The sequence below is a fragment of the Labrus mixtus genome, chromosome 19, assembly GCF_963584025.1.
Source record: "Labrus mixtus chromosome 19, fLabMix1.1, whole genome shotgun sequence".
NCBI classification, from domain to species: domain Eukaryota; kingdom Metazoa; phylum Chordata; class Actinopteri; order Labriformes; family Labridae; genus Labrus; species Labrus mixtus.
In genome coordinates, this window is record NC_083630.1 from 10,247,401 (window position 1) to 10,274,024 (window position 26,624).

Genomic DNA, 26,624 nt, shown 5'->3' on the forward strand with positions numbered 1-26,624 from the left:
GACCGAATGCTTCCCTGCCGCGCCCAAGAACCTCGGCTCTGTCCAACACGTTATGTTACAAAAGACCACATACAGAAACAGATTTCTTAAATATGACATGTTTTATGCAGGATTTGAAAAACACAACAATGCTTTCGGGGTATTGTGAGGGACGGGGTCAGAATCCCAATGGAAATAATTCCAATATGTTGGACCAGATGATGTCCCCTGTCCCCTCAGCCTATGGCGGCCCATCTGTGTTTGTGTGAGCACTGCACGATCCCATCATTCACTGACATTCTCATCTCCATACAATGTTTGTTTTGCACGCTCGGTTGTCGGCTACACCCTTCAGCACATTGAAGACACATAATCATAAGGACAGCTAAAAATAGCATTGATAAAAATAATAACCCATCTGAGACAGACCTTTTGCTTTGAAGTCTATTTTTGAATTTCTGCAGACATTCTTTTTATACCAAGAACAGTTATTTTTCTCTCCTCAGTTTTAACTGTTCAATGGTATTCCATGGAGATAATATCTTTTTATTCTGATACTGTGTATGCTAAATTCCCAGCATGCTCTCTAATGCTCTATCCCCCCCAAACAGGAAAGGTTTAAAATAACCAACACCAAGGTATCCAGACCCTGATATAACTCATCCCTCTCTGCCATAGATCTCTGAATGTTAACACTGTTTCAGTGGGTGACACGTCCCTTCATTTAGACAAACACACAATAATGTAGTTGATTTGAAAAACAAAAATACGACATCATGCTACCCCAAAGACTCACTGGAGCGCTAAATGTGGATTAATCTGCCGCTGAAAAAAGGATCCAACAAACAAACCATAGCATTAAAAAGGTGACCAGCTGTTTTTATGATTTTTTTTTTTAAGAACAGAAAGAAATATTCTTCCTTGAGAAGGACCCAAATAGGACTTTGCAGTGATTGGCTCAGATGGGTTCAGGAAAGTGGAAATTACAAAGAGACTTGTGATTTGGTCTTTAAAAGATTGCATTCAAAATGTTGTTGGGCTTTGCTTCATATTTATGTCTTGCACTGATTTGTTTACAGTATTTGAACCAACAACAACAAGACGATTATTTTGTTTGTTTCATAATTTTTTTTTTCTTTTTTTGAAAACATAACAAAAAGGTTGACCAGTCATCCTCACTAAGGGGCCATACCATTTTTTACCTAATGATACACTTATTGAACTATGATTACCCCACGAGAGGATGACCGATTTATCAGCCAGCCGATAACATCAGTCGATATCAGCATATGAAGTGACTATTGGTATCGGCTAATTTTATCGCATATATGTGCCGATATTACTACATTTATGAATCAGTCAAATAGCATCAGAGAACAGCCAGGTCAGGAGAATATCCAGAGCAGTCCTCCTGAAATAATCTAGATATTTTCAGCAGTGTACATGTGAAAACAGCTATTGTGTGTTTTTGTACCTGGTCTCTCCAGAGCTTTGTCATTTTACTTTCAGTTACTTCAGGTGGAACACTACAGTAGCATTGACACATTTTTCCAGCTGTGTATTCGAAGTCATGCAGCAGTTTTTTTTGCACGAAAAAAATCTTTCTACACACTTTTCATCTGCTTTTGTTATGATATGCTTGAATTGAAATCTGCTTTCTATCACTGTATTCTTAAGAGCTGTGCAGCTGTTCACTTTGAATGCTATTTGTGCCAGTGATTTCTTTTGCAATCCCATCGCCTTCCACTGTAGTCTGGCTCCACATCTTTTCAATGTTTTTAAACAAAAAATCTGCAAATTCTTACAAACTTTTTTGTAAAAAAAAAAAACTACAAAAACAACAACGATCTGTCTTCTCTGGAGACATGATACTGTAGATAGAGAGATTTGGAGCCAGGTTGTTCCATCCCACCGATTGACACGCCCTGCTATGTGTTTCTAGGCTGAGGGGTCCCAGGAGACAACAGAGGGGAATGAGACTCCCCTGAGTGGCACCTCGGCCCCTGGCTGTGAGCCAGGGCAGGCAGGGGGCGCCGCTGCCCATGAGAATGGGCTGAAGGAGGGGGCTCCCTGTGATAGTGAGGGCCTCCGGGAGACCCAGTCTCTGGAGTCAGGCATCCCAGAGTCAAGTGAGTATTGTGTGTGTGTGTGTGTGTGTGTGTGTGTGAGCCTCGACTGCTGTTAGCTCAGGGATTAGTTTGAATGTAACACAGAAAAAACGAGGAGACGCATGGGAGAAATCAAAACAGCCAGATGTATGTTATTTACTTCTGAATGTGTACTAACTGTTTTTTTGTGTTTTTAACTGAGGTCAAGTTGTTCCTTGTCTTTGTCATTTGATCAGCTTGTACTGTATTTATCATGTTGTTTGCGGTCCAAAGCACCTGATCACACCATCATCTTTTGACTTCTTATCTTGCAGGCATCTAATTCTGCTATCCCTCTGCCCTCCTCATTTCAACCCCCCCTCAACAACACCTCCTCCCCCCTTCCCCAATTATCCTTTTTCTATATATATATATATTTTTCTTTCTCCCTTACCCTCCTCTCCCCTCTCCCCTGCCCCCTTTTTATTTTCTTTCTGACCTTTCTGCTGCAGATTGAGTCTCTCAAGCTCAACTTCCGCGAGAATGCTCGCTCTCGCACGGACCATGGCGCCGACATTGTCACCTGGCCGGCCCCCCAGGACAGCCCCCACCCACACGGTTCCTTCTATTCTCTACACCAAAACCACCACCACCACCACCGCCACCAACCGACTCCTCGCAGTGTCTCCCTCATTGAATCGTTGACGTCTGCAGGCTGCATCAGCTCCCCCTCCCCCTCTTCCTTGCAGCAGCTTCAGGGGGAGGTCCAGGTTGACATCAGCCACACCTTAAAAGGATCTTGACCTGTTTTCTTTTTGCCCCCATCAAGCTCTGACAACCCCCTTGAATCCCAAATCTGTCTTTGCAAATTATGGAATCATCCAGTAGTTCTGCCTCTCTAGTATCATATTATGAGCTCTTCATTGTGCACCACCGCCATCCTCCTTGCTAACCCGCCCTCCTTCATATGGCTGAAGTGACTGTATAGACTAAGCTTGGGCCTCGGTGGGATCTTTGTGGAGGGGAATTAGGGGACGGTAAAGTTTTGTAACATTTCTGGTTGCATCTTCTCCAAGCTGACAGACCCTGAAATCATTTAGCAACAGTGTGGTGGTGGACTCCGCATCATCTCACCTTCCACACATCAAATAGCAGCACTTCATTCGTCAACTGAGCATTGTGGAAAACCCTCTCGGACTCACCTTAACTCGTAGCTTCTCTTTTTCCTTGTGACTTCATGGGCTGTTTGTTCCCAATAACCACTTACACTCTGCTTCAATAACGTCATAGTAATTCAATCTCATCTGCTTCATCACGTCCTCTCTCTATCACTATCACTTATCATCATAAACAAGCTGACAAACAAAAAAAAAAAGCTAGACAACAAGTAGGCTGTTAAACTCTTTACTCTCTGTGTTTGTGATGACGTGTTTGAGTGACAAAATAACGTTGAAATGAGCTTTCGGTGTTCTGTTTTGATCTTATTTCTGTTTTCTTCTTCCTTTCCTCCAAGTTTCTTGATTTAAAAAAAACAGGTTTTCTTTATTTAATGTACTTTTCTTTCTGTGTAAGCAATACAATGGCAGTCTTTTTCTTTTTTTCTTTTTTTTTTCGTTAACACTCAGAGAATCTTGGAAACACGCACAGGTTTTTGTAAAGCAGTACACACAGCTCAGAAGGAGGACAGAGGGAAGTGAGGAAGGAATTGTTGCTGTGTTTTTAAAAGTAGGGCAAAAGAACAAAAAGGATTATGTTGGAACCTGAATGTTTTTAAAAAAAAATGCAATACAGAGGAGATGTTGCCGAGGTTGAAAAGCTTAACCAGAGCGTGCAGTCCAGAAGGAGATGAGGAAGCAGCGTAAATGTCTCTGGAGTCAAAGGCGCTGTGTGTTTCAGTCGTGCCTCCTATCCTTTTTACCTGAAAACTACAAACAAAGATGCCGCAGGCTCACGCCTAAAACTGCTCAGAGAAACACAAAAATGTCATAATTTAAAAAAAAAAAAAAACGCACATTAAACCGCTAGGCACAACCTGGTGTTGCTATTTAAGAGAACCCTGTACACCCTGGTAGTTTAGTGTAGTCATGGCTGTTGTCCCATTTCAGGCGTTTCTATGAGGGGTTATGCTGCAGTGTTGATTGCCGGGTGATGATAAAAGCTTCAGCTGAATACTGAACATCTCTTCCATGTTGTTGGGAGTAAAGGCAGTGGAACATGATGTGGTTGTATCATAATCTCTTGTAGCAATGTATTCAACTATTGCCTTTATAATGCATGGCCAGATTATTATTACAATATAAAGCCCTGAGGGTGAAAACCCATGTTGCATTTTTGTTGTTAGCGCATGTATCTCTCTGGGCAGTGCTACACAGGTGATGTGTTGTCTCTTGGAAGACCCTTTTTTAGCGCTGATATCGTCATTTTACGTCTTCCACCGATGATGTAATTCCACTGACCAAACTAGTAAACGGAGATAATTGAAAACAGTGATTCAAACTCAATAGGTGTTTTTGGACCAAACAGTTCCGGGGACTTTTTGAAGAGGCGCTGTCCACTAGAGAGTTCCCTGAGAGCTACACACCATGGGGACTTTTTTTTTTCTGTCTGCATTCGCACCTCCATGGTACCTACTCTGAAGCAGGAGCTAAACAGGTTCCTCGAAACGGGGATCCAGGAACTAAAATAGGTCATCATTCCTGCGGTGCGGTGGGGGGAGGGTTCCAACAGTTCCCAGGACTATGAAAAAGTTCCTGCAGTCCGATAACACCTGTTGAGATGGGTTTCTCATGCGAGGGTATTACTTACACAAGTTCATAGTATTTACGTATTTCAATCAAGCATTATATCAGCTGCAAAGATCATACTTGCTTAGTAAAAAATGCTCCTTTTTAATATCTGGCTTTATAGCCATTCTGTGTTCACCAGCTAGCAGCTAGTTTTTTCTTCGAAGTATTATGAAATCATGAACCTTTCCAACCTATTGATGCCGACTTCTTCAAAGTTGAACACTTAATGCTCGTTACATCACATGTAGTAAAACAGAGTGAAAGGACTCGTAGTTTTTGGGGTTTGGATACAGTTTCTTTGACGCAAATCTTTTGTTTTAGCGTATATTCAAAACAAAAAACAAAAAAAATCAATGAAAAACAAGCGAGATGATTGAAAATGCCTTTATCAGATATTAAACAATATCATCTCTTTTTAAAAAAAAAACAGATTAAAAACCAGAGCTCCATTGGCAGCCCCAAAACAGACAAATCAAGCAAACAACGAAAGCAGATTTTCTTTATGTTCAAATTGTCACTTTAACAATGAAAAAAGAAGAAGGAGAAGAAGAAGCCTTGAAGGAAACAAATGGAACTAAATTGCACCTTAATGCTTCAATTCAAAGAGGGCTCACTGTGAGGAGTGGTGGTATATAATTAGCAAAGTAAATACCCCTTTTTTTTCAACAAGTGATGCCAAAAATGACTTAATTATGAATGAGCTTATGCGTGATGACATGAACTATGGACTCTCATTTCTCCCCCTACTATTCAATCATGAAGTGTAGTTTGATTGATCATTCGTCATTATTCCGTTTTATATTAAAAACCTTGAATTCAAACTAGGAAAAATAATCTTTTTATGACGGGGAAAAAACAAACAAGCATTAACTCCTAATTAATGTCGTCAGAAAGTGGAAATGTGTCACATGCAGGTGTTTAAGTATTTTTCTGCCAGGTGAGGGGTCGAGTGTTTGAAGAGCAGCTGTGATCATTGCATTTGCTTTGTTTTATGCCACAGCTGTCGTCTGCCCAAAACCATGGTTTAGCTTTTGCTTTTGCCCCGAGAGTTTTTACTTGGATTACTTATGAGATTGCACATGGATGTATATAGATATTTTATTGTTGACGTATTCGGTATTGCCCTCAAATTAAAGAACAAAGCATCAGCATTATTAGAATCAGGTGGGGGATTGGTGGGCTATGTCTAAACATGTCCGAGTACCTTTTCTGGTTCTACGGGGAGGAGTGTTTTAGCCATGACTATTATGACTATTATCCTGATTATTCGTATGACACGTTGAAAAAGTCTGCCTTTTTCATTGGAAAGGGGCCACTGAAGTGAAAGAATGTCTTTTGAGATATATTGTACTAAAGACGCAACACTTTTGTATATGTATTTATCGTTGTGTCCCTGTCGCCTTGTGGTGGTTGTGCTCTCATGGTTGAAGGGATGATACTTTTAGATTTGTGGCAGCCCGTCTCAGAGAGCGTGACCTGGAGTTTCTCTAAAGGATGTGCACGACGAAAAGTCTTTAAAAAATCTCATGAATTAGGCTGTACTTAAAGTGATGTAACAGCAGCTTGATTTAGAAACTGACAACGTAGATTTAATTGAAGAGATTTTGACTAAATTTAAGTTGTGTACAGTTATGCACAAAAAGACCATTTAATCAAGCCCAGTCTTAAGAGATGAGAATCATGTTCTGACAAGCCAGTAAACTTCTCATTTAGGACACAATGACCTCTGTAGGTTTATAAGATAACAGAACAACGCTGGCTGGGACTGAAGTTTATGCAGCAGAAAGACATGTCTCTGCATACCACAGTGAGCACAGTTCAAGCTGGCACTAAGTGTAATAGTCCATATACAGGCCTGTAATTTGGTAGAACTACAAATAAGAACATATCGGCTGCTCCGTTACCCTCAAAATGCAGCAGTCTGCCCTGAAGAGTCACACACAGCGAGACACAAACACATCCTTGTCTGTTAAAAAGAACAAATAGCTGGTCAGGTTTGGCTTGTGTTATAAAGAAAAGCTCCTCAGTAATCTATCCAAGGAGCATCATAGAGCTTCATTTTCTGCCAGTGCACTCATACCAGACTTGCAAGCGTAACACTAGCTAACAAACACCTACTGTACCTGCAGAGCATGCTCAAACAACAACAATGGGATGTGTTTGGTAGACTTACTTTGTCATTTGCAGAACCTCCTTATTGTTTTTGTGGTTTTATTTTATTTTTTTCATTAATTTGAGTTTTATTTTATGGTTTGAAAAAAAAAGTGTTTATTGTGATTACTTGTTAATTAGTGATGTGATTGTTGAACATGAAATAAAATGGACTAAAACTCTCATTGGTGTCAGCGTTGTTCTTTTGCAAAGCACAGTTTCCCTTCGAGAAGGTCTAATCAGCCACTGGATTCAAACACCTGTGTGAGTGTACCATTTGTTTTGGCTTTTGTTTACAGACTATCCCTGTGTTAGAAATACTTTCCCCATTTGAACTGTTGTGGTACTGCAGCTGAATTAAAGGGATCATGCTTTGTAGCAGTAAGTATACAAATTATTACAATCAGGACACTGTACTTTATCATAACATTGTGTGTTGAACTTTGACACCTTCCTAATATATTTCAAAGTCCTTAGCCTATATGTTTTTATACTTTAACAATCGTTGCTGATGCTGCTTATTTCTTGCAGAATGTCCTCTAAATAGCTGCTTACAAAATAATGTTTTACACTTAATGTGTCACTTATATATTTCTTAACTTATCATTTCGTACTTACTATATTTCAATTATTTTCTTTTCACCGAAACATTGTACATTTATAAACCAAAGTTAGATTTTAATATTGACAAATACTCTGCTCTGACCGAAACAGAGTCAAATGCTGACCTCTAGTGGAGTCTTGAGGTATAGAAAGGTTACAGTCCTTTCCTGCAGCATGTAACAGAACATGCCTCGTGTCAGATGTAAAATATATCAGTGTCCACATCTTCACAGATCCTTCTTTAACCTTTTTGATCATGGGTAGAACAATTACTTTTTTAAAATCAACTTGAAAAAGAGGGAGAGAAAACCCTAACGCCTGCGTTCCTCGCTGGTTAATAAATGAGATGTGGATGTATTTCCGTGGTTGGACGACAGGGGGCAGCGCAGCAACAACTCACCTTTCAACGAGCATTCTGCCTAAAATCAGACGAGGAAGACGGTTACTGGGGTAACGTCAACATCGTCTCTCGAGTTGGCTGACTTTCTGAGTTTTCTAGATGTTCTGTTGAAAACTATCTCTTCGGGAAACGAATAAATTGAACAGCGACGAAAGTTGGACATTTTCGATACATAGTCTGTCGAAGAAAACGACGAACAACGAGTTCAGTTGAAGGTACAAGCTGGTCCGTAGCAACGAGCTAACGGGTAGCATAGTAACATTTAAAACAAGAACAGAAAGACAGAGAAGTGTTTAGCGAGAGTTTACTTTCACAGTGGTTTGACACGTAATACGCGGTAAATATAGTCTGTATACCATTGACAAACATTTTGTAATTGTTACTCAACATAGAGACAAACACTTATCTGAAATAACATTTACATCGAGCTGTTTTTTTTCTTTATCATAAAAGCCCAAAGAACAAATCACAAATAGTTTTAATCTTAACCACATCGTGTTCCCTGCAAAACTTCTGTACGGTCTTTGTAAGTTCTGAGACGTGGCAGCAGGGATGTGTTCAAAACATGATTATTGTTATTATTATGATTATTATTATACATATTGGTTAATAAACCAGGCTCAATCAATCAATGACAATTCTACATGAATCAGTTACTAAGACAGTTTTGTGTCCATATGCAGGAACTTAAATGGCTCACTGTGCTGAATCAGTTGTGTCTAGCCAGGTAAACGCTATCATGAATGTATTGCTGGGGCTTGAAAGAATGAGTCCTTAAGGCAAGGGTCTAAACCAGGGGCGGGCAACTGGCGGCCCTCGTCAACCCTCAATGTGGCCCTCAGGTTAATTTGTATACATCAAAACATGACAAAATTTGCCATGAAATCATGAAAACCAGAAATATGTCCATAATAATATTTGATCACTGGTATATATGTTGAGTTAAATTTGAGACATAATTGACTGTTATCGTTTTTGTATCCTACAATGTGGCCCTCTGGCTGTGAGAATTAAATGAATGTGGCCCGTGCCGTGATCAAAGTTGCCCGTCCCTGGTCTAAACCATTAAATGTACAGTTATACGGTAAATTCACTGTCATTCTTGATGCTGTCACCATTCACCAAGCATGCAAACTTAACTATCAAGCACTGAGCTACAGAAGCACCCCTTGGTTTTAGGAATTTTAATATATTTTTCCCATGATATTGTTAATTTTAATATTTCCACTAGTTTTAGGCATCATGGCAAGCCAGCGGCCTCCCTCAGGCATGGGCCGCCCAGCAAGCCGCAGTGGATCCGTGGTCACTGGAGCTGGAAGGCCCCCAACTGCCATCCGACCTCCTCCTACAGCGATACGTGTCGCAACTGGGGTAAGCTCCAGCGTGGATTCATTTAGGCTATGAGATGCATGTGAGCTGTCCATGTGAGCATGTTGGATATGTTGCATATGCCATTGCAACATGTCAACTTGAAGAGCAAAGTAAAGCGCAAAAACACATCTGTGATTGTCCCTGCTTTGATGAGCATATCTATACTGTAATCGGACATATTCAACAACAGATATAAGAACACTGTTTGAATCAGATAAAGTATCTCAGAAAGTTGGATCTAAATTCAAACAATCATCTTTTATTGTGTAAAACTGATTTTACTGACTTTATTCTTTAATTGTCTTTTCAGATGGTTCCAGGTACTAGTGGTCATCCTGGTATGAGGGGTGGCATCCCCATCGCCACTCCTGGGATCCTGTCGGCACAAATCAAAGTAACTGACAGGCCTGTGACCCAGCAGGGGCTCAGCGGGATGAAGACTGGCATGAAAGGTACGTTTTCGGAGACAACCTTCTCTTTTAAGAGAGATTTCTATTTTATGGTTTAATGTTAGGACACTCTGTTATTAAAAGTCTAACCCCACTCTCTTTCTGTCTCCTCCACCTCCTTATGTTCCTCCATAGGTCCACAGAGACAGATTCTGGATAAGTCCTACTACTTGGGCCTTCTCAGGTAACACATGCTACTATATGCCATCAACTCAATTGCTCTATACAACACATTAAACCCTTGTTGATATTGCTTAACACTATACAGAAGATATTCCCAGCAGGCCAAACATTTGTTGAACTCCCTCCTGATTAATTTGACTATTTAAAAGTGACTGTTTTTGTAAATGTACCGTCAGGAGTAAGATCAACGAGTTAACTACAGAGACCAGCAAATTACACAAAGAGATCGACAACTACAACCAGGAGAACTCAGTTTATCTCTCCTATGAGAAGAGGTAAGTAGAGGTTTCCATAGTTAAAGTAGACACTGTATATAATGAAACTACAGGCTCAGCCAATGCACATACATGTCATGATCATTCATTTATCAGAGCAAGTGAAAACTAATGTCTGTCTTCGAATCATGAAATGTAAGAAAGAAGTAGAAAACCAGTCTGTTGGCAGAAAAGTAGTAAACATATGAATACAAGGACATAGTTGAGTCATGAATGGTAAAGGATCATCATAGAGCAAAAGATTCACCTGATCTGTGTTTATCTTTTTCCTCATTAGAGCAGAAGGCCTGGCTAACGAGATTAAGGATTTACAAGGCCAGCTTGCGGACTACAACATGGTAAACAGCTATGAGCTACAAGTTTTAGCCTTTTTTTCTTTGATTATTTTCACTGAGTGGCCATTGAAAGATAATTCTCAGACTTTTCTGCTTAAACCTGAGATAAGAAACACAAATAAATAAGCTTAACAAATATGACACACAGGATTGCAGATGTTTTCTTGAAGTTAAGTTGGTATACTCAGCGGTTAAAACAAAAACATGATTTACATTATACATTATTTTAACATAAGCAGTGAAGGGAACGTAAGGTTCAGAGCCTGGTGTATTCAAGTATTGTTTACAATGAGCTGTGCCTGTGACGGATGATCAGTCCTTCTGATAAGTAGCTTTGCTTTTGTAATACATGTTTGTTTATGTTCTCTATTTTTTATTTGCAGCTGGTGGACAAGCTTAACACCAACACAGAGATGGAGGAAATGATCAATGACTATAACATTGTAAGTACTTCATGTAAGCGACATGGTAACTTTAGTGACACCTCCTGCCTGATGTCTTGAAGGACATAAGTCTTCAAGGTTTGAGTCATCAGGCTGGTTTTGAGTAAACAAAATGTAAAAGTAGTCTGCTTATTATAACAAATAAAAAGAGAATGATCTTTCATTCCTCTAATTTTCATTCCTTCTCTTCGTATCAGGTGAAAGCCCAGAATGACAACGAGGATGAAAGCATTGATAGCATCTTCACTGAGAGGAGAGAGTGAGTACAATGTCGATGTTTGATCATGAGTATTTCTCTCAAGAACTTTTGTTTTCTTGAGTTTAAGGGCGCATGATTGTATATAGGTAAATCCTGTCCTAACAGTTGAATGAGTAATTCCTAATTGAAAACTGTAATGAGAAAAAACATGTTATGTTTGCATAACAGTGTTCTATTTCATGCCAAATGTGTCTATTGGGGAATTGTTTGACTTTCTCTGCAACATATTGGTCGATTGCAACAAGGTTTGAAGCATCAACTGACTGATATGTCTCTGTTTTCTGTGGCATTAGAAAAAGGAGGGCTTGCCTGGAAAACATTGCCAGACCATTATTATCTGCCAATGCCATCTTATCCATCAGATTTCCAGTTATTGAATTGGGTATCATTACTGCAGAGTCTTGTAACAGTGTGCTGATTTGGACTAGGTGTTGGAGTGCTGATGTTTGTTCCTGTTAGTTAGAGAGTCTGTAGTAACAGATTTATGACAAGTTTGTGAGGTCAGGAGAATTGTGTTCGATCACTTTATGTCAAGTCAGATCAGCTTTATTTTTTAGCACATTTAAAACAACCAAATGTTGACCAAAGTGCTTTACAGAGTAAAAAAGGTGAAACATTAAACAAGAATACAGCATACATCATAGAATAATATTAGAAATAATAGGCAAATCTGTGAGGATAAAACGTTCTCATCTTAAAAGAAAGCCAAAGAGAAGAGGTGGGTCTTCATCAATGATTTAAAACAGTCGAGAGTGGGAGCAGATCTTATTTGCAGCTGGTTCTCTCCTGGTTTTGAGCCTTGTGTTGGGCACATCCAGGAGCAGCTGATTGGTAGACCTTAGTGCTCTACCTGGATCATGAAAATGGAGCAGTGCCAAATCATGAAATGCTTTAACAGCCAACAACAACATTTTAAATTCAACCCTGTAGTGGAAAGTGCGCCAGGAGGGAAAGCGGCACAGCGGTTATGTGGTCTCTCTTTTTTTTTCTTCTTTTTTTTTGCCTGTTAAGAGGCGAGCAGCCGCATTTTAAAACCAGCTGCAGGCGTTGGGTGGATGACCGGTCCAAACCCACATACAAAGAAGGACATTAGTCGAGTCTAGACGTCATGAATGCTTGTATCAGCCTCTGTAGATCATTAGGAAGGAGAGAGGCTTTGTGGCTCAGCTGACAGAAGCTTCACTTAATGGAAGAAAACTGCCTGTCAAGATTGTCAAAATAAACAGCTGAGCGCATTTTTTTCTTAGTTACTTCACAACACTTCACTTACAGTTTACCAGGACAAATGTAATCGTGGAGAAACTTCACAAATAGAATAGAAAGTTTAAACATTGCATGCCATACAATGTTTAAACTTTAAAGTCACTTAATTCTTCACAAACTATTTTATATTCTTAATCTTTGTCCATGCTTTTGTCCGAGGTTTTATGTCTACATGCAGGATTGTATGCATTGTTTAACAATGGGTGTGAACTATCTAAAGTAAATTATAAGTACAGGTGTCTACTGGCTTGTTTACATCAAGTGCACCTCAGTAAAATGGGATCTAAGTACCGACATGTGTGCAGTTTATGTCAAAGTACGATCGTACCACACATGTTAGACTTTATTAGACAGCGAGAGAGGAGTCCTGTTTAGTTGAGAAACACCTCAAATGTTCCAGTCTTTACTTAATATGTTAAGCACGGTGTGGTGTCACAGAGTGATGTAGAATAATACGAAAACAGTTTCATGATATCCTACATTAGAACAATCTTACAGTAAGAACAACAGAGCAAGGACAAATTAGAAGTTACCCCAAGCATGATAAAACCTAAACAGTGCTTTGAAAATAAATATTACAAGACATTTATCAAGGGGAAATCATCTTTTAGCCCCACACCGCTCACCGTTGAGGACAAATCATAGATTTCTTTGCCGTGGTGATTTCCTCCTTATCTTGTCCCTCGTTCACTAGCAGCTATTTTGTTTTGCTAATTTGTCTGATTGAGTATCATCCCCTTTAATGTCACTCTCCCCCTTTGATATATGGATCCTCAAAATACCCATCCTCCTCCTCTTCCAACTCCATCTGCCTGTTCTCTCGCTCGAAGGTGAACGTCTGTTGGTTGAGGTATCTCCCCGTCTTTGAGAAAACTGTTGACACGTTGTCCCCCTCCTCCTCGGTGCAGTGCAGTCGCTGATGACGGTAGTTATGGAATAGCTTGTACCAGGAAGGCCCCTTTATGGCACATATGATGAGCATGCATGTACATAGCGCCAGAGTTGCAACACACGCTGCGAACTTCCATGTATTGCCAGACACAGGCGTTGGTCCTAGTTTTTGGTTTTGTGTAAAGAGAGGAAGGAGAGACAAGTTAATGTTCTGTTTACACTCCTACAAAATGTAACAGAAGGTTGAATAAGAATACAGGCTCCTTCCTATGCCGTACCTTTGTTGATGTTGTTTTTCTGGTCTGATGTGTTCTTCAGCATAGTGGATGAGCCCCAAGACTTCTTCAGACTGGCCGGTGTAGGTGGTTTTTGAGGGTCAGTGGTGAAGGTGGTTGTTGGTGATGGATAACACGCAGCTATAGCCTCTAATAAATCCATTCCAGCCTGCTTTCCTGGAGCAGCACAGAGGACTTGTGCTCCCCCATTGTACCCTGACATCACATTCAAGAAATGTGTTTAGCATTCGTTCTGACGTTCCCTTCAGTAAATCTAGCAGTTGTATTTTCATGTCTGAATAAGCACCCTGGTAACTTGTTTGTATAAGTCACAATGCCTATCTGAGTGCAGTTATTTGTAGCGAGTAAAAGAAAAATCAAGTGATCACCAATAGAAACTCCAGCTGTTTTGACCTCTTGAATGGTGCTCAGCAGCGGGCAGGAGCAGTTCCAGGGGTTTCCCTGTAGGTTTATCACCTGATAGGACAACAACAGATCAGGTTAATAGATTGATGATATCTTACAACAGCTAGTTTAAGTATAGAGACTGCCAGATTCATTACAAAATAAGATAATTCCAACGAACCTTGGTGCGATGATAAAGGGAAAAACTACATTTTCCTTTTATTTCTATTGATTGTCTTAGCCAACCAATATGACTTAACTTGTTTTGTAAAATACGCAGTAGGGCTGTTGGATGTCATTTGGGATTTGAATATAATTAGAAAAGTAAAAAACCTGTTAATATTCTTAAGCTGAAATCAGTAAGAGAGAGTGTTTTTATTTTTGGAAATGTATTTGCTACCGTCCATGAATCGCACCCTTCTCCCCTTGGCCTAATTTACCCGTTAACATCTCACAGGGATGTTTAAAGATTCTGTATGCAAACTTGAGCAAAGGTTTCCGAGCCGTACAACCACCACTGACAGAGTTGTGAAACTCTGCCTACGACAACACCAAGAAAATCATTTGTGGAGAAAACATTGCTATCTGTAAAGTTTTAATTCCCTCTAGTGAATAAAATGTGTAACTACATGCTGATAAAGGCATTGGAAACTTAGTGTACTATGTATGTACATATTAAATATTAAGAATAACATTTAAGAATAAAAATGAGAAAATTACAAATAATAAGGAATGAGTTTGGAGTAGGATTGTAGAGGAACATTGACAGTCCTGTAACACAGTTACTTTTTTTTTTTTTTTTTTTTTTTAAATAAACAGTTTCCTTATGAATTTGGAAGAATTTGTAAAGAAAAAAAAGTAGAATAGATGTTTACCTGCAGATTATTGAGCCCTCTGAATAGCTGTGAATGGAGACTTGTCAGCAGGTTGTTGGACAGGTCCAGCTCTGTCAGGACATCTAGACCAGAAAAACAATCAGCGTCCAAGCTGCAGGAACACACAGTAGCAGAATTAGAATAAGTTGTACATGTAAAGCTGTGTTAGTGTAGTGTACTACTGGGAGTCTCTAAACAAATGGTTCATAGGTGTTCATGTTTTTAAAGTCTTGAGCAGCAGCAAAGATTCAACACCCTGACAACATTTTTACAATCGATGTCTATATTTCTTTTCTTTTCTTTTTTTACCTGCTGATCTTGTTCCCAGACAGTGACAGCACTTTGAGGTGTGGTACCACAGAGAAGTACTTTGCTGGTATACTGGTCACTCTGTTACCAAGCAGGTGGAGCTCTTCCAGTGCGGGATAACTAGCCAGGGCCGATCTGTCAGTCTCATTTAGAGCTATTAGACCCCCCTCAATCAAAAGTTTATCAACAGTGGAACTGTTGCCGTTGTGAGGGATGACTTGAAGAAGGTTGTTGGTCAATTTCTTCACCTGCTGATGAGTAATGGTGGAAAAGATAGACAGCCATTACAATAGAAAAGAATCTGAATGAACATGTACAGGATGAATGGAACATTCAGTGAGGAAACCTTTCCTGGCGCCCGTTCTGCATGCATGCAAAAAAATATACATTTTCACTTACTGTTAGCTCAGTAATCAGAAAATGGAATACATTTTTACCAGTTTGTCTTCATTGATAACTGCAGCATGTATATTCAAAGCTGCTACTGCAGTCAGCAACAGTAGTAGAGGAGTTTGCCGGCACCTTTCCATTATCCTCACCTAAAAATAAACAGCGAAGAACTCTGGGTAATCATTCTGTACCAGTTTATTTCAGATGTTCAAGATATAGTTCTTCATGTGCAAACAGTGAGATAGTCTTCTGCTTTCCTTATTGCAAACACTGTTGAGATAGTCTTCTTTTCTTTCTCTCTGGTGGTGAAGAGAACTTTATGGGTTTATTCTACCCATAAAGTTGGACTCCTACTGTTTCTGCTTTTGAATTCAAGTGTGCATTTATTGGCAAATGGTGGCTTGTTCTCACATCATGTAGTTGTTTGTAGAAGCAGATTAGAATAACCCTTATCACTGGATAAAATACCTATTTGTGTTGTTAATAATTGAAGTATTTGATTTTCTGACAGGACTAGTGCTGCTGTAGCTACAGTGTAAGATAATATAGATAGATACTTCATGAATCATTCCGTCACAGCGCAAGACATAAAAACAAGACGTCAAAAATACTAAAATCGTTTTTTAAAAATCTAATTAGAATTCATGAATAATACGTAAAAGTTATCTAAGAACTGTAATTAACATTCAGTGTGCAAAATTACAGGTAGTTGAAGTGTATTTACAAATAAATATGAGTACCGGTACATCTTAGTCATTGTGCTTTATTCTCCACTGAACAGTCTGATGGCAGTTAAGAGGAAGGACTTCCTGTAACGTTCAGTTCTGCACCTCAGAGTGATCGGCCTGTGACTGAACGTGCTCTGTTGAAGCATGTCCAGGGTGCGTAGTGGGTGTACAGGATTTGATTTATATTCATATCATAAGTCACTGGTGAGTAGTTTATATTGCAAATACTGACATGCACATGACTTGATCAGTCTGCCGAACACTTAAATACCAAGAGAACTGTCATTCACACAAGTCCATACTATACCACACTATTGCTACTAATACAAGCTGTTAGAGCTGCTATTGTATATTAGCTTCAGTTCATTTGAACTTGTTTATTTGGTGCAAAATATATAATGTCTGTGAAGAGAATGGTACAATAAAACAGGGAAGGTGCAATATAAGCGAGTCCATGTAACATCGTCATCATTTTGAAACGGTCAGTGTAGACTTCCTGGGTGTTTCTTTGTGTTTATCATTTCATTGTCTAATGGTTGCAGCTTTGTGTGGCACATTTCCCTCAGAGGACAATAGAGTCTATCGGTTTCCCTAATATTACTAAAACATGCTTTCTGTTTGATACTGTTACATTAGCTTTCAACACTAACTGTAAATGGAAATAGATTAGATGATAAGGTTTGTAATACACTTCATGTGAAAATGACATCACTTCCGAGTCTTTCAGTTCCTTTCTCTGTTGTTTTGTAACACTGACACCAACCTGAATATAAAAATACAACTTTATGAACAGAAAAGGCTCATTTCACAGAACATCAGGTTGTTCTTTTTGTTTTTTTAAAGGGAGGTCACGCCACCATCTCCACCAACACACCTACACTGGAGATTTTCTTCTTAAAATCAACAAATACAGATGAAAGAAATTCATTGAACTAATCCAAACTATCATTAAACATAGAACATGCATACGTGTAACTTTTATGAATACATGTAGGTCTGCCTAAGAACCTTTATACCTGCATAGAGAACATCTTCCAGTTTCTACACTGTTATGATCTCACACATCTTATTCTGTCAATATATCTTAATAATATCCAAAGACACTTACCTGTACTTCTACCGACACTCAGCTGAACTGTAGGTCACCTGTCAGCCTGATGCAGTCTGCTCACCCAGACCTTTGTTCCATGTCGTAAAACCTGGCACATACTGTTACAGTCAGCTAAACATTTATGGCAGATGAAGTGAAACCTACGTACTTTATTACTACCTTGATTTGGTCAGAACTCTGCTGAGGCCTTTTGTTGAAAACACCTCTTATTAGAAGAATTTAAGTATTGCAACAAATGAATGAATGGGATTAAGGACGGGTTATTTTCCTGTGTTACATAATCTGGTTTTAGAGAGTGAGTAATCACAGTCTGAAGAATCAGAGTACATAAGGCCAAGAAGTGGGGGAGGAAAGACTGAAGGGTGTAATGGGGGGAGGGGGTCGAAATGGAGAATATAAAATAAGTGAGAAAAGGGGGAAAGGAAAGAGGCTGAAAAACTTTGAAAGAAGAGGATGGAGAAGAAATGGAATTCATGGAAAGGAAGTAAGACAGATAAGTGGTTAAGATTTCCTGTAAGTTTGCCCAAACCACCTGACATCTAGCTCACCTTTCCTTCTCTGTGTGCTTGCATGATCTATCTTATATGTCACAGCTTCATGATGGCATTATGTCTCCTGCCCTATGCTTCTACTTACTAAAGCAAACCAAATACAAAAATGAAATACAAACGTTTCCATCCTGTTGTGTTTTTCTCTGCAGGAGAGAGGAAGCCATCAGAATGATTGAGGAGGAGATCAGGAAGGAGAGGAGGGTCGCAGACGAGGTTGTCCAGGCAATGCCAGCTGCAAAGCAAGAAAAGTACATCTCCATGACAACAGCCAATGAGGAGCTGCTACAGGTATTAATGTAGTTTAGCTCCACATTATACACTATTTGCTCTTTTACCTAAAATACTGGACCATAAATCTCAGGGGTGTGCAAGACTTTTTCTTCTCTGATGTTGTCAAATTTTGATTTGTATATATGAACTTAAATCCTGATAACACACTTACTAAATACAAGAAGGGGGGCCCTCCAAGGAAGGGAAAATATATTGGGAACCATTGTACTAGAAGCTCTTGTGCTTTTGAATTGTGGGGCGATGAGGACAACTCTCAGTGAACAATTCATTAGTAGTTTGATTTATGACAGCTGCCTACAGGAGGAAATACAAACATGTCATGTATAAGCATGTAGGATGATCACAGATTCAGGCTGTTATAACTTCAGTTAAATTGTTCCATAGCACCACAATAATAATTAGTTAATTCTCTCTCATTCTGCAGTTAACTACTAATGATGACTTTGTTCCATGAATGTTTATTTGCCTCCTTCTATGGTTTTGTTTTGCAGGAGCTCACTGTTCTTCAGGAGGAGCTGGACATTCTGATAACCAGGAAGGAGGACTACGAAGCAGTGAGTGTTCTTGGAAAGGTTTACATTATTGCCATTACTCACAGTCATTCCTGGGGCGCCAGATAGCCTTAGCTGATTTGTTGAGCGCCCCTTGTTCAATGGCTATAGTCCTCGCTGCAGCGGCCGTGGGTTTGAATCCTACCTCGGCCCTTTTTTGCATGTCATCCCCCACTTTCTCCTCCCAACATTTCCCTTGTCTCTCTTCAGCTGTTCTATCCAATAAAGGTCAAACTGGCCTAAAAAATATCAAGTAGTTCCCAATAGTACATAAAAGAAATCATTGGCATGTCATGAAACATAAGATAAGATAAGATAAGATATACTTTATTCATCCCAGCAGGGAAATTTAGGTGTTCCAGCAGCCAGCATACATACAAACACACAACACAACACATATATACATACATATCCCACCCATACAAAAAACATGAGCCCACAATACATAGCCAGGATAAAAAAGTGGTATGGATGGTCCATGTGCATAAGTAGAAAAACAAGAGAAAAAAGAAGGCTGGATTAACTGGTAATTTTCTCCAGATACACTTTTTAAGATTTTGGTTGAAATTGTCTTTAGGTCCTGATTTAGTAACTCATGAGCTCTGAAAAAGGAACAATGAAAATCCGTCATCTGTAGCAGTTGTAAGCCTGTAAAAACATCAACCAATATCAGTATCACCAAGATCATACTTAGAGCAATCCAAAGTGTTTTCAGATCAGTAGTAGTATCAGTAGTATTAGAAGTAGTAGAAGTAGTTTCAGTTGTCATAAAAGTTGTTTCCTTTAAAGTTGTGTCAACCAAAATAGTGTTTGACAATTTCTTTTGGAGTTTGTTTTTTCTGACTGTCTGTTTATTTGCATTTCTCCTTTTTTATAATTTTGAAAATAATTTGAATAAACAAAATAATATAAATCTGCCGTTCCTCTGTGTGCAGGAGCTGTCCCACTCGCACATAAAGCAGGAAGTGGTTCGGCTGCACGAGACTCTGTCAGCGCTGGAGGCGAAGCGTGACTCCATGGAGGCTGAGCACAAGAGCCTGGGCTCCCCGCAGGAGGAACGAGAGAAATTATTAAAACAGGTCAGCTTCAAAAGCAGCCTCAATTTCAGCCTTAAACATAAACCTGATAAAGACAACAAGCAACAACAGAGCCGCAGTGTCCCAGTATAAGCTTACTTATTGAAAGTGGCAACAATGAGTCAAATGTGTTTCTTTGTTGTGTTAATAAGTAATGGTGAGTATTTCTTTTAATTAACAACCTCAGAGAACTTTTCTTCAAAATCCAGATGATTTGAAGAGGATGTGATATTTAACAAATGATTAAGGTTGCTGTTTTATTTCCCAGGTGAAGGAAGACAATCAGGAAATTGCCAGCATGGACAGACAGTATGTATTCATGTTTTGTTGTAGAGTTGCTTTGTCATCCTGTGTATTTAACTTAATTAACCATTTTTAGATAATATCATTTTTTACCGGCTGTTCTGTAAGTGTCTTTGAGATAACATCTGTTATGAATTGGTGTACAAATAAAGATCGTTTCATTGATTGATTGACTTTCCCTGTAATGATGCGTGTGTGTGTTTTCAGGCTTACAGACATCAGAGAAAGGGCCGCACAGATCTCAGAGGAGATCCGTCAGCTGGAGCAGGACTCAGAGGAGGCACAGGGTAATGACTGATGGCTGCTTTCAACTTTTCAAAAACCCGATCACAAATTTTTCTACCTGACGTAAGCTTTTAAAAAACGGCCCTCTAAAATGTGTCTCACTTTGGACCCAGGTATTATGCTGTAAACTGCAACAGTCACCATCAGTCTCATTTTAGTGTTTAGTGTTTTTTTTATATTTGAGACATCCCTACCAAACTCCTGCACCCAAACGTTAAGACTATTCTTTTCTCTGTTTACAAGGGGAATGTCAGCAGAAATACAAGGAGCTGAAGAGAAAGGAGGAGGACATTGATCGTGAGTTGAACTTTTGACAGTCTCAATTTTCAACCTTCCTTGGTGCAATATCAGGAATCACCATTAGTCACTACCAGATGTCAGTCAATATCTTGGATATGAATATTTGTGCTATCATATAGATTGTATTAGGGTGGAATAGTCACTGTTAAAAAGTCATTTCAGTATTTTTAAAAGTGCTTTTTAAATAAAATGTATTATTATCTTTTTTTAAACAATACAGATTTAGTAGCCAATCAAGAGGAGGTTAATATTAAGACAAGTTGAAGTGTCTTAGTAAATTCCATCACAACATTATTTAGTCATATGGGAATCACAAGATTAACAAGTATCTGTAAATGTAAATCATTTGGGAATACAAAGATCAACAAATACACAGTACAATTGCACATGGCAAGGTTTTCTCTTACACTACCAGCAGAGGTCGCCAAAGTCACTACATTGAATGAACACAGAGTTCATGTATCATGATTAGTATCTAAGATGTGAAAACATGCAGGTAGTATCAAATATCAGCTGCTCCCTTAAATTCGGTCTATGTTTCAGAGTACATGGGGGCGTATGAGGAAACGTGGGCCATGGAGCAGGAGAAAATAAAACGGTGCCAGGAGAACATAGTCGCCCTGCTGGAACACTGCAGCCGGGTAAGAAGGGGAAAAGAAAAAGAGGGCAATGGACGGACATTAAAGATAGTGTGGTAGAGAAGACTAAGTGTGTAATTTGTGTGTGTTTATGCGTGTGTAGAACATGGTGCGGCTACAGCAGGTGGATCGAGTGACAGCTAATGAGCTGAAGGACATGCAGGAAGTGCTGGTCAGCAAGGAGACAGAGGTGGTTCAGTCAGAGAGCACCGCCAGAGGATTGACAACTGGTAAGCATCACATCAAAACACACACACACACACGCACAAGTAACCTCTGTAAAGTCTAAAGTCTGCTTTGCAAGACTAACATACCAAAACAAGCAAAAACATCGATTCCTCTTATTCCTCTTTTTTCTTACTAACTTCCTCCCAGAGTCGCAGCGTCTCCAGCAGGACCTGGAGAAGATGCAGCAGTTAGAGGGGAAGATCTCAGGTGAGCTCAGCACCCTAAAGGAGCGAGTCAGCACCATGGAGACTGAGCTGCACATCTACAGGGACCTGGACACTCTGAGGCATGAGGCAGAGGAGAAAAAAAAGGTAATTGAGGCGTCAATTCAGAGACATGCAGCACTCACACAAGCAAAGTTGTGCCGTACCGTGCTTCAGCATGATTGTCCCCCCCTCCCCATTCTCCCGCTGTCCGGCACTCACACTGCTCCAGGACTAACCGGGCCTGAGCACCGTTACCTCTTGTACAAACGTCGTAGTACAACACATGAATGGCTTTACATAGTTATAAAGCATGCTTAGTTTACAGGATAGGGGGACTCGGAAAAATAAAAAATAAACAAGGGACTTGTGGTCGAGTCCGCACGTCAGAGAACAACACAGAGAACATGACGGCTATTTTACTGACTTTGTGGCTTATTTTGAGTCATTTTAGTTAGAAACAGCTAGAACACTCCAGGATTTCTGGAGAATAAAGGCTGTCCACGCTGTGTGCTTGTGCCTGTGCTTGTGTATGAACTGTACAGTGCTGAAGCACACCTCTTCCAAGCGTGCCATGGCCAAGGAAGTGTACCGAGCCTGAGCACGGATCGAGGCACTCACACTAGTCAAACGAACTGGACTTTAGGGTTGAATCGTGCTTAGGCACAATTTCCTAGTGTGATTGCGCCCTTAGAAATGGAGAACATCAATCTGTTGTACACAGTATGTGCACTTTCACTATAAATGTTAGTATTTAGAACTATCATTCCAATCAGCTCACTGAGGAACTTTGATTGATTAAACACATATATCTAAACTGTCTGTCTCAATAGACTCAATAGTAAACTAACTGGCTGTGTTCTGTTGCAGAGACTACAGGAGGAGCGAGTGTCACTGTCTCAGCGTCAGGAATCTTTCAAACAGCTGCTGGATGAAATGAACCAGAAATATGAAGCACTGAAGACAAAACTACAAGAAAATGAGACTCACACTCAGGTTTGAGGATTTTACAATTACACTGTGTATAGATAGATAGAAAGATAGATAGATAGATGGAGTTCTGCCACAATTCAAATTCATGGCTGCTCTGATAAGAAACAGTTTTATTGATTTCTTATCTACAACACTTATCTTATCGACACTGCCTTCAGATTTTAGATTCTGCTTTGTATCTTATGTCAGACACAGCAGTAGTTTTTTTTTTCATTTGTTGTAGTATCGTTATTTTTTTAAATGGAAAAAATCTGGTTTTGATAACATGACAGATAGCATCGTTAGACTGGAGTTGGTTGCTAAATGAAACAGAAGGGATTTTGTTCTGATGGTTTTGGAGCTCACTGAGATCATTTGGCCCAACCACAGTTTATTACCCTCAGTAATGCAAAGCAAACGGACCATTTTATGACCTATAATCTTTCACTAACCTGCTCATAGTAACTTTTGTTTGTTTGTGTGTTCAGCTGGCTAACCTTGAGAGGAAATGGCAACACCTGGAGCAGAACAACTTTGTCATGAAAGAGTGTATCCTTCTCTATCTTTTTATTACTCCGTTATTTGATTGGTTAAAAACAGTAGGCCCGCCACTGTCCACAGCAGTGATCTTTCCTTAACTGCAGCATCAGTCATCGTCTCTAAATCTCAGGAGAGCGACTACGACTCTGTCTCCAAGAACGTCTTCCAGCAGGTCGATGAGTACAACAAGAGTCTTATAGAGTCTCTGCAGAACAATCGAAGTTAAACATTTTCAAAACAAACACACCACATTTCAGATTCTGCAGCAAAACACTTAAAACCATCCACACAGAGAACATACATGTTAACTTTAAGTATCGCTCTGTAAGAAGACTCGTTTTCTGAATGTTTGGTTTTCGATTTCTGGTCGTGAACAAAGTAGCATTGTGTTATCAGTAAAAGGTAAGCTGCTTGTAGTTGTTGAAATATTCCACTTTTTCTATTAAGTCAAAGTATTTATCGTCTAATACATACATTTTCTATATATGTATTTTGTGTATATGTTAAAGCAACTAATAATTACCTGAATAAAGTTTTTAAAATAAAATAAAAAGTCAATTTATGAAGCTAGCTGGCTACAAGTGAATTACAGATACTTGAGCTCTGTTCTTATCAGCTTCATGTTTCAACTAATTTATCTACAATATCTCTCACAACAAATGTCAATATATTATTCTGTTATATTGGAGTTGTTTTGCTCTTTTCGTTTCCTCCAGACTGCAGATTCCAGTCATTTGTGTGAACGATAAAGAAATAAAGGTTTGACTCAAGGTGTGTCAGTACACAGTGTCTGCTTTTACCAATGTCAATGACCAGTGGCCTGTTTATGCAGTGCATACTTTATAGTCTTTCCACTTCAGTGATCATTGAAATCCATGTCCAAACTTAATACCATACGTTTTATAAATGTGAATACATCTACAATATCAAATCTGATACCATCAAGGTAACCATTTCTAAAGTAATAAATTAAACTAAATAAATTCAGTTTCTTATCTCGAGCAAAGTACGTACCCGATCTTTTTAACTATTCACCACATACATCGAGTCAGGAAACGTAACATGTGGAGCTAGCTGTAAACTATCTCTATAAAGAAGTAAACAAGGCAGGAAAATTTGATTTCTTTATTTTTTTTTAAAATATTTATTGCTTTTAATTACAGGAAAAAACAGATCAACATTTTGCATAAAATCCAAATTCCTCTCTAGAAATATATTTGACCTTTCCAATAGATAAATATCAAAGACTACAGTAAACATTATAACTGAGGGTTGCAGCAGAGTGATCCATTGCAAGTGTACAGTACAGCATTTTCCTCAAACCATCAAGGTCAGCTTTGGGCCTTTGTTGTTACATGCATCCTCCTCAGTATATACACTGGACTCCCCCCTCGTTCATCCACACACCAGTCTGAGTGGTCCATGTCTGCTTGTGACCACTGGATCCAGAACTTTGCAGGATCTTCAGATCCACTTCAAGTGTCCGTGAATGGAAGAACTTTTTCTGGGAAGCAGTTGAGGACATAATGTTCAAAGTGAATGGGAGACAGTCTTTCCTGACAGCAGTGTGTTAGAGGCTGTACACATTAACTTACAATATCTCAAGGCCTGCAACATGACAGTCATTTAAAGATTTTTTAAAAAGGTTTATGCATAGATTTTAAATTAACTAAAGCACTGACAGTGAGTTTAGCAGTTATGGCAGAAAAAACCACAAATACAAGCAGAGCGTCCACAAAGTAGCCTGAGAGTCAACACACACACACACACACACACACACACACACACACACACACACCTCCCTGACCAGGAACAACACAATACTGAGAACCATTCCATACCACATTTACACACACAGACACACTGTTTGTCACAGAGAGAGGACAGGAAACACTCAGATGCTCACACAGTACACACTTCTTTATCAAAATTGTGTTCAATGTTATGGAGTTATGTTACTCAGTATTAAGAAAACAACTTGAACACACTTTATCATTGAGAACCCTAAAATGTTCAGTATCAAATGATTAGTGTTAGTTAAATGTAATGAAAATTGTATTTATAATGAAATTGTATCAGTTTGGACATACTCATCCTCTTCCAAATCCTAAAAGATTTTGCGACTTGTGTTGTCAGCGTCATCTTACTTTTCAGCTAACATGTCCCCTTTCTCTAGAGCTAGCGAGTTCAACAAATATTCTCCTAGTTTTAGACACTTAGCTTGTGTTAGCTAGAGCAACAACGTGAAAGTAGTCCTGAATTTACTCACTGCTGCTGCTGTAAATAAGCCATATTCACACAGTCCAGTTTAAAGTCTTAGCATTAGCACATTAAGGCTGCTAGTGCTACTTTTAAATTTGGGATCACTACTCAACATCAAATTGAAGAGCATGTGACAGCAGTCTTAGCTAGCTTGTATTTGATTCAGAAACCAGAGAAATCTTGTTTTACTTGTTAATTCAACAAAAAATATTCTGTTTGCAACAACAGTAAGCTGTTGCTGCTAACAATGTCCCTTCGTTGATGCTAAAATGCTAGCTTAGTTACCATTTGTACACCAAAAATGAGTTTATATTAGTTTCTGTGACCTTTGTTTATTTACAGCAGCAGGTAGACGTTGATCCACTACAACATTAGCTTTGTTGTTGCTAGCTGGCTAGCTCTGAGCTTTAATAGACATACTAATATGTTAGCTGAACGGTGAGGCGATAAGAATGACAAAGAAAGTGACAGCTTTGTTTAAAACAAGTCCACAATTAAAGTTCAGCATAATGAGTGGTGCTTCAATAGTTTATTGAGTTATTACACCAACTTTTAAGTAGTTTACTTTAAAGCTCCTCATTCTCTGGTACTGCTTCCATTCATTAAGGTTTCCTAAATGTTTCAAACTCTTCTAAGGATGTTCATGACATCATTAGGACACACAGTTTTGCCAGTTGCTGTTTCTAGTATCTCAGTTCAGAAAAAAATGATTTTTCAGACAGCTAAAGTTGCGCAGGGCAACATTAGTTTTATTTCTCTATGAATGTATCGAGCACTCTATATTACCATATGTCTAAATTATGGGAGCCTAGCCTGTCTGTTGTGTACATAGTATTCACTATCCTTGTCTTTGTAC

General features: G+C 39.2%; 3 protein-coding genes across 13 annotated transcripts in view; 2 read left to right on the plus strand and 1 right to left on the minus strand.

Annotated features, from left to right (window-relative positions):
* LOC132994505 (microtubule-associated protein 4) overlaps positions 1–6,018 on the plus strand; it is a 125,137-nt gene extending 119,119 nt beyond the window's left edge. For 10 of the 11 annotated variants that reach the window (XM_061064883.1, XM_061064882.1, XM_061064881.1 and 7 more), the window contains 2 exons: positions 1,922–2,108; positions 2,402–6,018. In XM_061064883.1, the coding sequence (XP_060920866.1) occupies positions 1,922–2,108; positions 2,402–2,409 (195 nt within the window). In that variant the 3' untranslated portion in view covers positions 2,410–6,018. The remainder of the gene's footprint in view (positions 1–1,921; positions 2,109–2,401) is intronic. The other variant, XM_061064884.1, reaches the window with a different exon arrangement.
* A 2,013-nt stretch (positions 6,019–8,031) lies between these two features.
* On the plus strand, positions 8,032–24,421 carry ift74 (intraflagellar transport 74). Its single transcript, XM_061064894.1, has 20 exons — positions 8,032–8,221; positions 9,238–9,377; positions 9,688–9,829; positions 9,962–10,010; positions 10,186–10,284; positions 10,562–10,622; positions 11,003–11,062; positions 11,260–11,321; positions 18,269–18,407; positions 18,902–18,964; positions 19,897–20,040; positions 20,306–20,346; positions 20,548–20,627; positions 20,869–20,922; positions 21,469–21,566; positions 21,667–21,793; positions 21,939–22,102; positions 22,865–22,990; positions 23,455–23,515; positions 23,617–24,421. Exons 2-20 carry the CDS (start codon positions 9,249–9,251, stop codon positions 23,730–23,732), a joined length of 1,815 nt encoding a protein of 604 aa, XP_060920877.1. The 5' UTR covers positions 8,032–8,221; positions 9,238–9,248; the 3' UTR covers positions 23,733–24,421.
* Positions 11,832–17,654, minus strand: LOC132994134 (leucine-rich repeat-containing protein 19-like). Its single transcript, XM_061064305.1, has 6 exons — positions 17,566–17,654; positions 15,777–15,878; positions 15,340–15,587; positions 15,031–15,142; positions 14,140–14,227; positions 11,832–13,966 (listed from the first exon to the last, which is right to left on the minus strand). Exons 2-6 carry the CDS (start codon positions 15,867–15,869, stop codon positions 13,743–13,745), a joined length of 765 nt encoding a protein of 254 aa, XP_060920288.1. The 5' UTR covers positions 15,870–15,878; positions 17,566–17,654; the 3' UTR covers positions 11,832–13,742.
* Positions 24,422–26,624: the final 2,203 nt, after the last annotated feature.